The sequence below is a fragment of the Anas acuta genome, chromosome Z, assembly GCF_963932015.1.
Source record: "Anas acuta chromosome Z, bAnaAcu1.1, whole genome shotgun sequence".
Classification (NCBI taxonomy): domain Eukaryota; kingdom Metazoa; phylum Chordata; class Aves; order Anseriformes; family Anatidae; genus Anas; species Anas acuta.
The window spans coordinates 55,644,936-55,662,358 of record NC_089017.1 but is presented as its reverse complement, the minus strand read 5'-3'; the positions used below and the strand labels follow the sequence as shown (position 1 = coordinate 55,662,358).

General features: G+C 39.8%; 1 protein-coding gene across 2 annotated transcripts in view; it reads right to left on the bottom strand.

The window, feature by feature from the left end:
* The window catches only part of WDR36 (WD repeat domain 36), a 32,176-nt gene extending 16,082 nt beyond the window's left edge, over nt 1-16,094 (bottom strand). For both annotated transcript variants that reach the window (XM_068666732.1, XM_068666733.1), the window contains exons 1-12: nt 15,883-16,094; nt 15,229-15,256; nt 12,358-12,458; nt 11,892-12,009; nt 10,841-10,973; nt 9,190-9,244; nt 8,206-8,338; nt 6,510-6,685; nt 5,823-5,943; nt 3,469-3,534; nt 2,425-2,508; nt 783-937 (exon numbers count right to left, since the gene is read on the bottom strand). In XM_068666732.1, coding sequence (XP_068522833.1) covers nt 783-937; nt 2,425-2,508; nt 3,469-3,534; nt 5,823-5,943; nt 6,510-6,685; nt 8,206-8,338; nt 9,190-9,244; nt 10,841-10,973; nt 11,892-12,009; nt 12,358-12,458; nt 15,229-15,256; nt 15,883-16,050 — 1,338 coding nt within the window. In that variant the 5' untranslated portion in view covers nt 16,051-16,094. The remainder of the gene's footprint in view (nt 1-782; nt 938-2,424; nt 2,509-3,468; nt 3,535-5,822; nt 5,944-6,509; nt 6,686-8,205; nt 8,339-9,189; nt 9,245-10,840; nt 10,974-11,891; nt 12,010-12,357; nt 12,459-15,228; nt 15,257-15,882) is intronic.
* Between the last annotated feature and the right edge of the window lie 1,329 nt (nt 16,095-17,423).

Here is a 17,423-nt window from a genome sequence, read left to right as displayed (position 1 = left end):
TACCTAACATATGGACCAAGCATACCTACTGCCACTCTGCTTGAATACCAGTACTGCTGATGGCACCCCAGAACGGGCTAAATTCACACAGAGCTTAAGTAGTGAGAGAAAATGGTCTAACATCTTTAGAAAGACAAAGAATCCGTTAGGAGAAAGCAGGTATTTACAGCTGAACTCATCTACCACTTAACTGCTAAGCATAATGTTATAAATACAAAATTTACCCTGAGATAAATTAGTACTATGAACACATAGCACATGAGCTACACGTGCCACAGAAACTACTTGTACTGAAAACTGGTAAACCCTCAGTAAACATTTATTTCTTTTATTGACTGCTTGGCTCTCATGGTGGCCAGCTCAAGTTGCAAAGCATTTTGAAGAGACTATCCTGTCTGCAATTTGAAAATACATTTTTCTATATTGTCAGGAAAAAAAAAAGCGTCTTCAGCAATTTGTATTCACAGCACAAGTATATAAAAAGGCATACAGTCAAATTTAAGTCATTATGAGAAAACCTTGGTAAATGTAAACCATTTAACCATCTGAGTTTGAAAAATTGAATCTTCAGCTAAATGGTAGGCTTAAAGAAAAAAATACATACACAGCATTTCTCTTAATAACATTACTAAACAGTTAGCAGGACACACTAAGCGATCGGAAAGAACTCTGCAAAGCAACTAAAACACCGCTAGATAATGTTTTTTCATTATAAATATTGCTTCTGTACAAAATCAAGACAGCATATACCATAATCATGATATTATTATAAATAAACTTACTGTTGCATATATATCAACAGGCTTGTTTTTGCTAAATTCTTCTGGCCTCAGTTTATGAATTCCCATAGAAGTTTTCTGATAGTTCCAGGTTGTACAGGTTATATACCCTTGATGACAGGCAACAATACCATCCCAGTCACTTTGATGTGCCACTTCTGCAATGCAACACACACGTTCGTTTCAGAAAAAAAGCATTCAATCAAATAAGCTTTTTCTGATATAGTAAGAAATAGTATTTTAAAATACCTTTAGGCAAAATGGTTTACATTTAGTATTCTTACTGGACAGATAAAGGGCTATCATTTAGGAAAAAAATGCCTGGCAAACTGTTGTGCATGTGCTATTAAAACTAAAATGCTAACAAAACCACACACATTTTTCTGGTTTGTCACATTTCACAGCTTTAAATATTTGAGCCTATGTGGTTTGAAAAGCATATTTAAACATAAATGGTTTGGTTAAATTGTTCAAGCTGTACCTATTTCCAGATGAGTATCCTAATCTTTTCTTAATCTGCTGAAGCAGTTAAAAGCCACTTGTTTATCCACTTAGAGCAGGGTTTAAAAGCTACATCTGCATCACATAGTGAAAGTTTTTTCTATGTTTGTGGAAAAACCTTTCTTCAAAAACTTACTTGTTATGGTAACAAAGTTCTGATAATATGATCAATCATATGGACTTCTAAATAACAAGTAAATTTGCATTTTTTTCTGGAGTTAATATGTGAAAAAAAAACTTTTTAGATCTTGCAATTGAGTAATTCTATAACTTTAAAGAATAAAGTAACCAGGAATAAGCCAATTCACCCTAGCTATGGAAGACAATATAGCAACAAAGAAGCAATACTAAGCAAAATGTACTTTAATCAATGTTTTCTTGTACCCCCAAACATACCTAAGGTACTCTAATATCTTAAATTTTTCAAGCAGAACATCTAACATACATTAAAAAAATGCACACACACATATACATCCTTCTGCAACAAGTACGTACGATTGAATTGTGCAAAATATAACAACTATATTTAGTAAGAGGGCTACACAAAATTGTAAATTCAAACCACTCAAAACACAAAACACTGAACCATGGTTGAAACACAAAAGAATAGCTGCATTTACGATAAAAACCTGAAATCTAAAGAGGAGGAGCTTCATTTGAAGAAGTCAATTTTGATAAAGCAAAGATAACTGCAATTCTGCTTCAAAAAGTTAGGTTCACTGAATCACAAATGAACTAAATAACTGAAATTTTACTTTGAAAACTAACAGAGAAACTGGCAGACCAAAAAATCAGCTGCTACAACTGAGCATTCCTTAGCTGACAGAGATCTTCCTGCTGGTTCTCCAGCCTCAAGTACCACAAATGCCAGAAGATACTAGCTCCCCTATTGGAGATTTTCAAGCCAACAGCTGTTTGAACCTGAAGATGTTTGAAATGAAATGCTCTTTTTTGAATTAAGAATGGAATTGAGCAGGTAAAATGTCATTTTAAACTGTTATTCTATTGCTCATGAAGGGCCATAATCTCAGCAATTTCTTCTCAAAACAGCACCATCTTTCAATACACTTGTGTCTTTAAAAGGGTTAAAAGGTATGATGAAGATGTGACAAGTTCTATCACATATCACACAAGTACTACTTACCTGAAGCAAAGGCTGTAATCGGTGGAAGTGCCATTGTATCATGCTGAAGACCCTTCTTTTTTGATTTCTTTTTGTTAATTGAACCTTAAAATAAAAAAGCAAGTAAGTGTCTCAACCTCATGATCTGATCTTATTGGTTTAAAATAGATTATTTACTACATGTAAAGTTCCTATAAAACTTTGAAAATTTTGACTTATATTTATATAGCAGTAGAGTCTGAAAAGCTAAGAAGATTAGCAGAGTTCCTGTCAAAATCCATGTGATGCTGAGCTAATTGTTACCCTAATATATTCACAGATATACTACTCAACTCATTTGTTCCGGGATATTGTGTTGACTTCCTCAGGCAGAGATCCATCATCACAAAAAAAGGTGTGGTCATACAGACATGACTATATAAAGCAATATACAACACTCAGCAATTTCAATATCCAAAGACTCAGGAATTTTAAATTTATGCCCGAAGGACATAACCATCCAATTAATCTATGTCTGTCTATTTAAATATGTATACAACTATATACAGAAATTTAAAAATAAGAATTGTCTCAGTCTCTCTGAGCCTCACTCTACAGGAACAATGAAAATATCCCTTAAGCATGGCAGTGTGTAGATTTTTTTTTAAATGACACTTTACAATATATCAGAGAAACTGAAGCCAAGAAATCTGAAAGAACTGTATTAATTTAGCGTATTAAACAGAAAAAGAAAATGAATGCGGGGAAAAGGAGTTAAAATGACACACGATAAATGTCACTTAAGTTATATATTTTTAATACAAAAATCATGCCCAATGTTTCCCACAGTGAAATAATACTCCTTGTAGGCCACATAAATTAGTCTTCCAAGTATTCAACCAGCCAAACACTTCTGAGAGTTTAATTTATACATCAGGAGGACTGAGTTTGAAGAGCAGATGTGGTGAATAATTTTTATATAACAGTTAAAGTGGAAACAAGACCTACCTAATGCTGTCACATGTGTTTACATAAATACATTTGCAGTTTTTTCATCAATATTGGTACTTTCACTGAAATACTTACCACGTCCTAAACTTTTATTGAATCTTTCGTGCACTGTTGAAAAAGACTGCAACGTTCCATCTTGACCTGACAAAACATTAGCAGAAATCACTCAAGGGTGAAAACGAACCAACTTTCTATTTACTCATAAGCTATCTGAACAAGAAAAGCAGAAGATAAACTCTCAGAAATCTCAGAACACCATAATAATTTAATAAAAATTCTGATCTAAGAAAAAATACAGGTAAATTATAACTACTGAACTAATGGAACACAGTTTTTCTATGGCCTATATTCCAATTCCTACTACTATATATGCACAGAAAATGACAGTTTTTTTTTTTTAAATTATCTTCTCCACGTTCAATTACCGTGTCCCCTACTTTCTCCACCACAGTATCTAGCTGTTTCCAGCTTTCTGTCATTACTACCATATATACACTATGTTCTTCAAGTAACTTCACAGTACCTCCTTAACTTTCCCATAACTACACACTACTCTCACCAATTACAATATTATTTTCTTATTCTCTCTCTACCCAACACATGCCATGGCTGGCTAAAAACTACACCTAAGTTAACCAAACTCAAATGGTACAGGCTGAGTTCTCCATCCCTCCTGCAGACCAGGACACTAATGGGGCTTTCCTACTCCATCTAGTATCCATTGTTCACAGTGTTTAGAGGGATTTAATTTAGAAGAGGGACAGAAGACTCAATTTTGAAACATTCAGATCCAAAAACTTTGTGGGGATGACACGGACAAGGCAGAATTAAGAATTTACAGAAAACATAACTGTACAACACACATAAAATCAAAGGCACTGTATTTAAAGGTCAGAGGAATCACAGAACATGGTTATTAGGAAAACAAGTATGGAAACAGAAAATTATTCAAAGTGAACTTAAACAATCTGAAAGACACTGAACACAAGCACCTTGACTTGTGTATTGTAGAAGGAGTAACAGAAAGCCTCTACAAGGCAGACAAATTCAGAAGCAATACACTGCAAAGAAAAAAGATTCTTTTGCATGGGAGCCAGGACAAATGTACTGTGAACTGGGAACAACATCAAGCAGGATGAAGCCATGGACGTTAGTGAATTTTTATTGTGTATTTGTAGGGAAGCCTGTCTAGAGAAAACAGTAGCACTTGAAAGGCACTGCAATCTCATTTTTGTTGCATGAAGTTTTATCACTGTTTCAGAAAGGAATGAAGAGAGTCAATCCCTTTACACTGCAGAAAAATCAGATCTCAAAGCTTGAGACCTCAGACCTTGCCTCTGTGTTCATTCCATATTTTTCAGTACAGTTAACAAAACTGAAATGAAATAACAAACATGAGGATTTGTTAAGCAATGCAATTGTTACAGTGGCTAATCCGGACTGAGCTGAGCTACAGTCAGGTAACTAGCTACTCAAGTCCAAGTTACGTAGTTGGACAACCAGCAAGAAATTTTAGCACAGAATGGTTGAGGTTGGAAGGAACCTCCAGAAGCCACCTTCTCCACCCACCCTGCTCAAGCAGGGACACCTAGATCAGGCTGCCTAAGACCACATACAGATGTCTTTTAAAGATCTCCAAGGGAGACCCCACAGCATTTCTGGGCAACCTGCTCCAGTGCTCGGTCACCCACACAGTAAAGAAGTGCTTCCTCATGTTCGGATGGAAGCTCCTTTGCGCCGATTTGCGTCCCCTTCTCCTTTCTTGGCTAAACAGTTCCAGTTGTGCCAGCCTGTCCTCACAGAAGAGGTGCTCCTGTCCCTGAATCATCTTGTTGGACTTTTCCAGGATGTTAATGTCATGTATACAGCGGGGGCCAAAGCTGGTATACCAGTGTATTGCTGGGCCATATTAACGCAACATTCATCAAAATGTAATGTTTTCAAGTGTTGATCATATAGACAATTAAATTATTTCAGAGTGATTGAAGATTAACTGAAGTGTCTCTTATTCCATTTTTCAAGTGCTCTGGGCCACAAAACATTCTGAACTAGGCCATTAAGGAAATTAAGGACTATTAATTGATTCTAAATATGTTAGTTTCTAAGGAAGGGTAGTCACGAACTTTTTACATTAACATCTTGGTACCGAGTGACCTTGGGAAGATATAATCTAGATACAACTAAACTGTAACAAATTACAAAGAAGTCATGATCCACAGTGCTTGCTCAAACTTGGGAAAAGTGGATTGGCTCCTGTAAATTATAAAATGCATTGTTTCCTATTTTTGTTCTCTGTTAAGAGTTTCATGTTTCGTAACTATGTTTTATCCATAGTATCTGTTAGTTTTTTATTTTACTGATGTAAGCTTGGGATGTTTTCCTTATAACAACAGGAAGTCATACTGAAGAATAAGAATGAGAATTCATACCTGCACTGAGAATTTGCTCTCCATTTTGTCCATGGTATCTGATTTTTGTTGGTGGTGCACTGTGTCCCATTCGACTTCTCAACACACGACCTGTGCCACCAGGTCCATCAAAAATCCATACCTGCCTCCCCAAGAAAAGCAGAAAAATGAAGGTGTTGAACATTGCTGTGCCAACAACTAAAATTCTTGGCAGGGGAACAGGGTAAAGTGGAAGCTGGTAGAGCAAACTTCACATACTGGCTTTCACATTCGACACTAAAACTCCGGAGGTTTACAACGCAGCAGCAAATTGCTCTCCACTGTTCATTATGCCCCTCCACCAGATCAAAGAATGCAAAACACCAGGGACATTTATCAACTGCAACAGTTCACAACACAGAATATTACACAAAAACTGAAATAGATCATGACTTAAGTTAGTAACTGGTTTGGGATGCATGGATCCAAAGCTTTACTCCTCAAGGTTACCATGAAGCAATAATGGAAGCTACATCATGGCAGCAAAACCGTAAGTTGCTCCACTAACAAACTGGCTGAGAGCCAGCAATTTCAGTAATTTTAGTTTCATTGTATTTGTTTCATTTGTAAACTGCTACTTTAAACTAGAGTACACATTTACACTTCAAAGAATTGTAGGAGAAAAAAACAAAAACACTACAGCAAAGAGCAGCAGCTATTATAACTTACCCTTATAGCATTATCAGCACCATTAGTAATAAGAAGTGGCTCTCCAGGGACAAACGACATACCAGCTATTGCTGTGGAATGGGCATTTCGCATTTGACTAATAAGTTTTTTCTCTTCTAAATCCCACAAAGCAATGTGTCCAACAGGGCTACCAGCTGCCATTACTGGGTGTCCATCTGCTCAAACAAAATTTAAGAGATTTGCTTCTTGACTTTCAGTTCATCAGTTCCTTACAAACTTTGTACATCTTAAAACTGATGCCAAAAAAAAAAAAAGATCAAAACCAAAGGACAAAAAATCATTATCAAGATATGGTGTTCTATCTGAAATATCCTAATATTTCAAACTTGAAACTACACAAAGGTGACTTATAATTTGATGATTATACGACCAAATATATCTAAGTTCAGCAACCAAGGCTGGAAAGCCCACAAGACCTTGCCCTGAAACATTTTTTAAGACATTACTTTCTATCTCAGGTTCTTCCCCGAACTTGCAAGCCTTCACACTTCAGGATGTGAAAGCCACTCTATTATTACTCTAGAAGTTGACAGTGTGTGCATATTTTATATTTATAAATCCTGTTTTTTTTTTGCTCAACAACTTGCAAAAATAAATTCTGTAAATTTATGACATCTTTATTTAATCCCTCTAAGTAATAATTAAAATTCCTATTTCAAGGAATTTCTAATTTTTGTTCTACTTCATGTGTCCTGTCTATTATTAAAGAAACAAACACATCACACTAACTTCTAAAAACATATGGCAAATACTCTAGTAAGTATGTTTAACCCTCACCGTGTCAAGATTAAAATCTGCTGTATCCTGCATAACTGGAAACTAATCTTTCAGGTCTAATAAAATAATAAAATAAAATTTAAATGAAGAACATTTCATTTAAATGAAGAACACAAAGACTGCAATAAGTATATGAATTCAAAAGAACCAGGTTATATTTACATTACATTTCCTAACCATAAAGACAGGAAGAGAGACAGATTAGAGAGAGACTGGAGAGAGTGTGAAGCTGCATGTTCAAGCAGGCAAGTTAAATTATTCAACTCTACTAACTATTAAGGTTTGCATGTTTCTCTATTCATATGACAGACTAGATTCAGTATTACAGCCCTGTAAGCAAGATCAGTGCTACAGTAACTAGCTTGAATATTTAGTATGTGTTCACCGGACACACACACAAAAAAGTTAACATAGTTTTCCCCTGAAACAGCCCTTCCGTTGTTGCCCAAGTGTTAACATTCTAACTTGTCTTCCTCAGGAGGACACTAGACAATACATTTGACAATAAATTTGGATACGAACTTAGGGTACTGATTACTCTGCAGTAACTCCGATAATTATGCAAATAATTAATAATAATTAAAATAATTAAAAATAATAATAATGAGAGGCATTAGCTCTTGGCACATAAATAACAGGTTTATTTTTCTTTAAAGAAAAGTATTGTATGCCTGTGCATACCTCCTGTGCACACCTCCTGTGCACTGAGTTAGTACATGGGAAAGTGCTATGAAATAAGCCTAATCTCCCTTACTCTTTGATAGCTTTTCTAGATTACCCACAGCCTTTGCAAACTGAAACTCTCATCCCAAATTTCAGTTCACAAATGCTTTTTTAAAACATTTTCCCAACTGCCATTTAGTTTTAGTTATTTTATATGTATTTTCAAAAGACATACCTGTACGAAAAGATATTGCTGTGATGGGGCCCCAGTCTTGTTGAAATTTCATAAGAGTTTCATCAAACTTAATATTATGTACAATGATATGACCAGATACAAGACCAACTGCAACGACATCCACAGCTGGGGCCTGTAGGAAATATTGAAAGACAACTGGAAGTGAAAAAAGCTGGCCGCTACCTTATTAATACCAGTACATACAAAACACTGCATCTAAGAACAAACAGTGCAGAAACAAAGGCATTTCATGATATCCTCTATCTACACTTCCATAACTGAAATTGAGCATATGGTAAATCTAAAACTAAAAAGAGCTGCAAGATTTTGCACCACCTCTTCACAGGATAGAACAATTCAATTTCCATAAGTTAGAACTCCTTGGAAAAACACTAAGTTTTCTGTATTTCTGGTAGACCATTATGCACCCTGTCACATGCATGTATTTAAAAGTTTCACTCAGATGACGAAAGATCATTTTCAAAGCTGTTACTTTATGTGGTTTACTTTAACCACTACCACTAAGTTTTAATTATTTTTTATATCTAGAAAACAAACAAACAAACAAACAAACTACAAAATCTTCTATTGACTCAGCAAAACCCACATTTTATTAACCTCTGAGGTAAAAAAAATAAAAATTAAACAGCAAGAAACTGCCAGCGTCACAAAAGTCACACAATACACCTACAATTTGCAAACAATTACTTTCTATTAATTAGTTATGTAATTAATTGAATAAAGACTACAGAATAATGAGCACAAAATGGCTAAGATGTTAAACACGGAGGAACTGGGACTAGAGGAAGGCTATGTAATTAGCCTTCAAGTCTACCTCTCTTCATCTAGTATGTTCAAGAGGATTTTTAGTTTGACTTGAGTGGATACAAGTCATTTTTATTTCTGCAATTTTAAACGACAGTGTTTTGTTTGCTATACTTCACCAGTTGTATAAGAAAATAAGATTAAAAAAAACATACTAACTTGTGCAAGAGTTGTGACCCCTAAGCCCCATCCTGGAAATGAATACAAGAGTTTGCTGGAAAACAAAAGATAAATCAATTATAACTTTTCAGGATTTTCCACATCAAAATGGGTGTTTTACATGCATTTACACAAAAAAAAAAAAAAGACATGTCCTTACACACCTTTTAAGAGAAAAAAATACTGATAAATAAGGTTCAGAATAAAACTTACAGTACATTTTTATTTGAAAATAGCGTCACGCCTTAATACTTCAAAGGTGACACAATCACATAATGCAATAAAGAAGACAAACTATTCCACGTCTGTGCTCCCTATGTGTTTCTGCTTTAAATACGCCTCTTCAGAATTCCTAACATCAACATAGGAAGCCAGTCTTCATCCAGAGTAACTCCCTTACACGAAGACACTTCCTCGTACTACAAGTACATCCTTCTTGTTTCTTTCAAGAACATAGATGGCCAAAACATCAAGCCAGATTAGTCACGCAGTACTTTTTGAGGGTGAAATTATAAACACATAATTGAAAAATTATTGTATCACCAGAGATATTGGTTATCATTCTTAAAAGATGGCTAGCAGCCTTCTACTTCCATCCCTAACTTTCTTCTCTTGACAGAGATTATCAGTTTTTCTCCTCGGTTCAACAATTTAGTTTTTATCTAATTGTGCCAACGCCTATCCACAAAATATTTTTTTGTTTTAGGGAACAAACAACAGAAAATAGAAATTACTTAACTTAGCCATGTTGTCAAAAGAGCAGTAACACGTCTATAAATTCTCATACAGTTAAGGAAGAAATTAAGAGATCTAAAAAAGAGGTTTAACATCTAGGATATATTGCATCCTAGATGCTGTGATGTGCATTACAGATACAAAAGTAGTACGAGTGCAGACATTTGCTTTTCTGTATTTTTTAGGTTATTTCTACTTCCTGATTTATATAGCATATACTGCGTTTCCAAAACATTTGAACGTGAAGCAAAAAGTTAGCTGTACTTTCACTGTAAGTATATGGTACTTACGAGAATAAAACACTGAACTATGCAATCTAACACTTACTTGCAGTATGTACATTAATACATGGCAACAGTGAACCTCCCTCTAATTTTAATGGGTTAGAAAGCAGTTTATCATGGTAAGCATGAAATACTGTCATTATGGACAGTGCTCTACTGGGATATACTCAGAGACAACTACATGCCTACACACCTCTTTCTTAAGTCTAAGTATCAAACACTAATTACCTCTACACCACCTGCCAGCAGTTCCTTGGACCAGCACCAACCAGAAAAATTACACTTGGAAGAGTTGATGCAGGAGGCCTGAACATGCTTTTACTTTGATTTTAATTATTTTCATGGGAAAGCTATGTGATTCCAAGAAACTAAAAAAAAAGTAACTTGGTAAAAAGAATTCTCGAACAATCCCTGACATTCTGCAGAGACAGTAAACAACATGTAATTTGAACAACATCAGCATGCAGGGAACAGCAACATTCTTTATTGCTGGAGGCAGACCAAGCAATAACTTATGCCAAAGTACTCAGTAAAATATTCCATGTTCAAATGCTGCCATAGTTAAAAATATTAGTTGACGTATACGAAACTACTTAGAGCATGAAGTATACCTAAGATAATAAGAATCTTACTTGGATCTTATATTCCACAGCTGCAAGCCCCCTTGCTCACTCCCAAGGAGAATTTTATTCAAATAGGTGCTTGGATGCAAAATTGCAGAAACTGCAAAAGTAGCTTTATCAAAAACCACTTGAAGATACTCCTCTGCAGAAAAAAGAAAAAAAAAAAAAAAGGCAAGAAACAATGTTAGCATGGCTACCCCTGAAAATCGGCAGGCTTGCTATCCCTTGGCAAATGTAAAAGGCACAAGAACATTTATTCTGCACTAATCCTACAATTGGTGTTTCTTCCATTAAAGGATTAGCTAATCTGTAACAGGACAGGCTAACCTTATTTACTTTATAACATCTGTCTGCTTGAAGGTATGTTTTTTCTCCCCTATGAACCTACCTAGCACAACAATGCTGGCAGAGCTGTAGCGATTTGTATCTTTCTGAAGGATTCAGGCTCCTGCCTGAGCAAAACACCTCATTTGATTAGCATACCTTTAGTTTGTTATAGCAACTTCAAATCACTAAAGACTGTCTACAGACACTTGGAGAGCTAGTAAGCAGGGAATGACATTGGCCAACATCAGTCTGAGAATACTTTCTAAAGAAAAAAAAACACTCAAGGCCACTGAAACAGGATTCCATAAGGCACTGTTCACTGGCACAAGATGCTGCTGACACAATCACAAGATTATTAATTAAAACTTACTCTTACACAGACTGATAAATATCAAGGAATTACAGGATTTAGGAGATGCTGACAGAGTTGCTGTATCACAGTCTTTACCCCAAAGAATGGAACATTAATATGTGATTTATCTGCAAGATTTCTTTACACCTACACAAAACATTACAGAGTATCTGCACGTGGTGCAGAATCAGTTCATGACAAATTATTGCTGAATGATGACCTCAAGTTACTGTTTCGGTAAAACCATTATATAAGGATTTTTTTTTTTTCAAAGAATAAAAAACTTCCTAACATGTGTGCTTAAAATACTTCTTACAAATGACTGAGTGTTTAACAGTGTTATTCCACAGAACAGTAGCAATAACAAAAAGTGTCTCTCACCTTCTGACTGTATGTCCCAAACAATAAGAACATTAGCAACATCCACAGAGATGACATGATCACCAAAAGGCTGCAGAAGGTGTATTCTTGCCTTGTGACCTTTATAGGTATGAACTACCTGTAATTTCAAAGTAGAAACGTTTTCAATACAAACCGTTTGGGTAGCATAGCACGTTAACGTAATACTTTATTTAGTTTAATCATCTATACACGAATTAACAACAAATTGATTTTTAAGTACTTATTTAACTATTACAATTAACGCATAAAAAATGGGTCAGACATCACCAAAGCTGTTCTTATACCCTCCTGTTTTATGCTGTCCCTTCTATAGTAAAACAGCTTTTCTAGAATTGAAGGTAATTAACAGCCACGGAAGTACAAGCCTGTAGAGAACCAACTATCTGGAAGACAAACACTACACAACTGTTTTGTAGTACTAATTAATAAGTAAACTGATAAAAACCTCTTTGTTCCTGGCAACAGCATGGAAAACATCACCGTATGAAGCAAATATCAACATTCGGTCCGCTGCCAAACAAGTGATGTCTTGAAGCAAAGCATTGCCTGTTAATCAAACAGAAAAGTTAAACAGATTTCATATCCATAACAAAAGATAAAGTCTGACAACGTGTCTGTTTAGCATGGTGACATACCAATAAAACCATTCTCTTGTATGCATTTCTGTAAGAACACATTAATTTCAGATGAATGCAAGTACCACGGTGCATATCACGGTTGGTAACAAGATAAGTGCTACACTGATAAATCACAATGTGGTTCTTTGAAAAGACAGCAATTCATTAATTACTGCATTATCACTGCAAGTAAAGGCACATGTTAGCTTCTTCAAAGTTTACAAAATAACACTTCTACAGATTGTCAGAGCCCACAGCCTACTGGACTGTAAACAGATAATAAACCAAAAGCTCAGAGATAGCAATGCCTATTAGTTTAAGTCTTCTGCAAACTTGCTGGTTTATTGAAGCCAGTGACCCACTCCTGAATCTGGTTATTCTAATCACAGCTGAAGAGACAGACAATTTACTGCTTTAAGAATGCATCTCGCTTCCCACCTACTGACTGGTTCTGAAAGAGTATCGAGGATTGTGATCAACTACTTTACAAGCTCAAAGAAAAAAAAAAAAAAAAGCTTAAGCTCCAAACACCACTGAGAGGAAGCTGTTGTGGTTCTACTTGCTAGAAGCCTGAAAAAAATATTCTACAGAAAAATATTCTCGTCTGTTGAAACAGAGAAACATGGATCACAAATTGCAGCACTTCCCAAATATAAAGAGAAACTCCAGATTAAAAATCAGTCACCAGAGTTTGCCTATGATGCAGGCGTATTATGTGATCATGTAGCATCCCTTCTGCCAATGTTGCTTTGTACTATAAATTATTATCACACACAAGGAATCTTGAACTTAGCTGTACTGCTACAAAACTAACAGGAAGTATTAAGAAAAGAAACAAGGTTGGTTGCATTCTATAAGAGGTTTCATTTGTTTGAACAACACTAGACAACTTCCCACAATACCTGTGAAGTGACTTAGGAATGTCATCAGGTTACAGAAATCTGGTACTCCACGTAGGCTGTGAGCCAGGCTGCTTAGACCAAGACTGTTTTAGACAAACCCTCTTGAAAAAGTTCAGAGCACCAACCACAAAACGTCAATAAACCAACACCAGCACACAGAGATGCACATCATTTATTTTCTCAATCACAATTCTGTATTTTAATATACCTGGATTTGTATTTTAATATCACAGTCTCAGAAAAAGCTTAAATGACTATGTCTATTAGAAGGCACAGCCCACTGAAAAAGATTTCACAGGCTATGCAAAAAAAACAGAAGTTACACTTATTTGCTTATAGCTGCAAGTGTTCACTGCTTCTAAATCTAGTCGCAGCTTTGTGACGGGCAGTTCTCCAAATTATGGGGTCAACTATTACTGAACAATATTTGGCTTTATGAAATCTGTGTGAGAACTTTGTGGTCTACAGCATTTGTGTCACTGAATCATCTAACTGTTGGCTGGATGGGATCTTTGGAAGTCATCTAGTTCACCCTCCTGCTCAGCTCTTCCCAACGCTAGACTATCACCACTCAGGTTAACTGCAACTACGACCAGTTGAGGGTTGAAAACTTCTGTGGAAGGGAATCTCTCGATATTGATGCTGTACTACAGTTTTCTTTTAGTCAGAGACATTTTTCCTAACCTCCAGTCTGACCTTTTGAAGCAATCCGTGCCTATTGCCCCTTGTTACGCTGTCTAATACTACCCACCACAAATCCAACTGATGTCTTTGTAACTGCCTTTCAGGTAATAGGGTAGTTCTTGGTCTCCTTGCATTTTATCCCTCACCAGACATAGCAGATTTATTTACTTCAATGCCCCTTCTTGGGTCATGTTCCTCAGCATCCCTCCTGAAGGAAAAGGGAGAGCTGTAGGACGAAAACACATGAGCTGGGTGTTGCAGTCCAGGTGTGGTCTCACCAGAGCTAAGCACAGGGCAAGAGCAGCCTTCCCTGTGCTGCTGGCTGCCTTCCTAGCATAGCTCAGAACAGGGGTTGTTTTTACTGATGGTGACTCCATCGCTGGCCCACGTTCAGCCTGGCAGCAGCACCACCTGAGCTACTTTCCAGCAGGGTGCCATGCAGGCAGTCAGTTCCCGGCTTGTTGTGCTGTCCCAGGTGCAGAATCCTCTGCTTGCCCTTCACAAACACTGCAGGGTTTCTGTGGGCCCAGCCCAGGTATTTTGCAACACCTCCATGGACTGAACCTCAGGATGCTGATGAGGGCACTGAACAACACGGGGACATGCCACTGACAAAAAGGGTGCTTTGTCACATTACTGGCACCAAACTGGATGTCAAGCCATTGATTCACACCCTTTGTCCCCAGCAGTCCAGACAATCTTTTAATGCCATGGGGACTTTTAGCACCATCTACAGCAGCTCTGGTCCTGCAATTATACATCTACCTTCTGTAAGGAAGGACTTGGCTACCTCCTTTATGGTGGCCAAGGCCTACAGTGGTAGCCTTATGGCTACCTTCTAGTAGTCATAAAGACAACAAAAAGTGATCAAAAAGTGAACTTTGACCCCTGCTCGTTCCTTTAATGCCTATGGCTGCTTCTGGATGAACACGGTGACAAAAACAGGAGGCTCACCAGGTTGGAGAATTCAATCGCAGTCATAACAGTGCCCTGTTTCTAAATTGAGATCCACTCTTCCAGGGACACCTTCAGCACCCATCTTCCCCTTTTGATCTGAGACCCGGGCGCAGCTATAGTTCAGGAAAGAAGAATGAACGATCTGTGCATACTTACTGACAGCAACGATCCCGAGCTTCTTCACCTGCAAAAAAGACATTAAAATGGCATTTTTAGCAATGTCAAACTGAATCTGCAGTAAACAGAAATTCAACAGCCGAGGAGCCAGCCCAGCTGCAACTAGGAATTGGCATGCCTCGCGTGAAAGAAAACCATATTTACTTTATCTTAAAGCAGCACCTACACGGGGACCCGCAGACAGCAGATCAGAAGGGAGGCGACAATGTGTGCTGAGAGACACCACTCTGGGAAGCTTTTACCTTAATGCACGTGAAGCTAAGCACATGTTTAGATAACCTGCAAGGCCTGGGGAGGCTGGTGCTCACCTCACCTCTGGTTTTACATCATTTCCACCACAACCACCTGGCGTTATTAATTTGCCTCAGCTCATGACGGACAGAAGCTACCACTGGGAAGCTGCCATAAAGCCTGATTTACCGAAAATGCTTTAAAAGTGGCAAGAAAAGGCTTTATAGCGACACAAAAAGAGGTTTTACAGTGACAAAAAGCAGAGAGGGGGCCCGCAGAGCCACGGGCAGGCCCCTGCAGGTGCGGAGCCCGGCGGGGCGACGCCTCAGCGGGCGGCCCGGCCCGGCCCGGCCCGGCCTCCCCCCCCCGATCCCGCCGCCGCCCCCCCGGCGCCGCACTCACGTTGTAGGTGTGCACGCTGCGCCCCACGGCCGTGGCCACGTAGAACTCGCGGTGCCGGCCGTGGTAGCGCAGGACGTGCGGGACGTGTCCCGAGTAGCGGCCGAGGGCGCGGAAGCCGGCGAAGAGCCCCCCGCCGCCGCCCCCGCCGCCCCCGCCGCCCGCCGCCATCTGCCGCACGCGCCCGCCGCTGGCCGCCAGGAAGCGTCCCCAAGCTTCCGGCCGGGCACGCGGGGCGCCGGGCCGTGCCACGCGCAAAGCGCTCCCCGGCGCGCCGCGGCTGCGGGAGATGAGTTCCGCCCCTAAACCCACCCCCCCCCCTCGACTCAGAGACACACACCGGGGCCGCGGGGCGGGTGGTGGGAAAAAAGGCGTTTAATTCTGATAAAAAAAAAAAAAAAAAAAAAGGCGTGGTGAGGAGGGTGGGGCGGTGTGCGCCTGTGTGTGTGTGCGTGTGTCTCTCGTTAATAAATTAAAAAAGATGAAAGAGGGGAAGGGAGGGGAAGGGAGGGGAAGGGAGGGGAAGGGAGGGTCGGTGCGGGGGGTGCATAGCAATAAATAGTAGGTCGGGAGGGAGAGGAAAACGAAAAAATAAAAATAAGAAAACGTAAAAAAGGACACACGTACATTAAAATAAAAAATAAAAATACACATACTTTGAGAAAAAAAAAAAAGTTAAAAAAAATTAAACTTTTTTTTTTTTTTTTTTTTTTTTTTTTTTTTAAGTGGCGCTGCCTACGCCAGGTTCATGTAGCTCCTCCACACGGCCAGCAGCTCCCGCACCTTGCCCTCGTCGCACAGCCCTCCTCCGGCCACGGCTTCCCGGGGCGCCGCCGCTCCTCGCCGCCACCTCTGCAGCACAGCACAGCACAGCACAGCACAGCCCGGCTCAGCACAGCCCGGCTCGGCTCAGCCCGGCTCGGTTCAGCCCATCCCGGGCCCCCGGCACCCACCTGAGGCGGGCGGTACCCGCGGCAGTTGCGCTGCACCACCCGCAGCGTGCTGGGCCACAGCCCCCGGCCGCCGCAGCCCCGCGCCCCGTCGAGGACGCACTGCAGCAGGCGGCCCTCCCGCTGCGCCCGCAGCCGCTCCTGCGGGCACACGGCGCTCAGCGGCCGCTCCGGGCACCGGGCAGCGGGCACCGGGCAGCGGGCACCGAGCCCCGGCGGGGCGGCAGCGAGCAGCCGTCGAGCCGTCGAGCCGCCCGCCCTGCCCCGCCGGCGCCTCCCCGCGCAGCGCCCTCGTGTCCCCCCCCTGCTCCCCGTCCCCGCCCTCTCCTCCCTCTTTCGGCCCCCCGTTCTCCCCTTCTCCACTCTTTCTTCTTTCCCTTTTCTCGCCCTCTTATTCTCCCCTGTTCCTTCTCCCCCATTCCTTCTGCCCCCTTCCTGCCCCCCTTACTCTCCCCTCTTTCTTCCCCTCACTTTCTTCCCCCCCATTTTCTCCCTCCCCTTTCCTTCCTCCTCTTTCCCCCCCACCCTTTTTCTTCCCCCCTTCATTCTCCCTCCTTTCTTCTCCCCCCTTCCTTCTTCCTTTTTCCTCCCCCT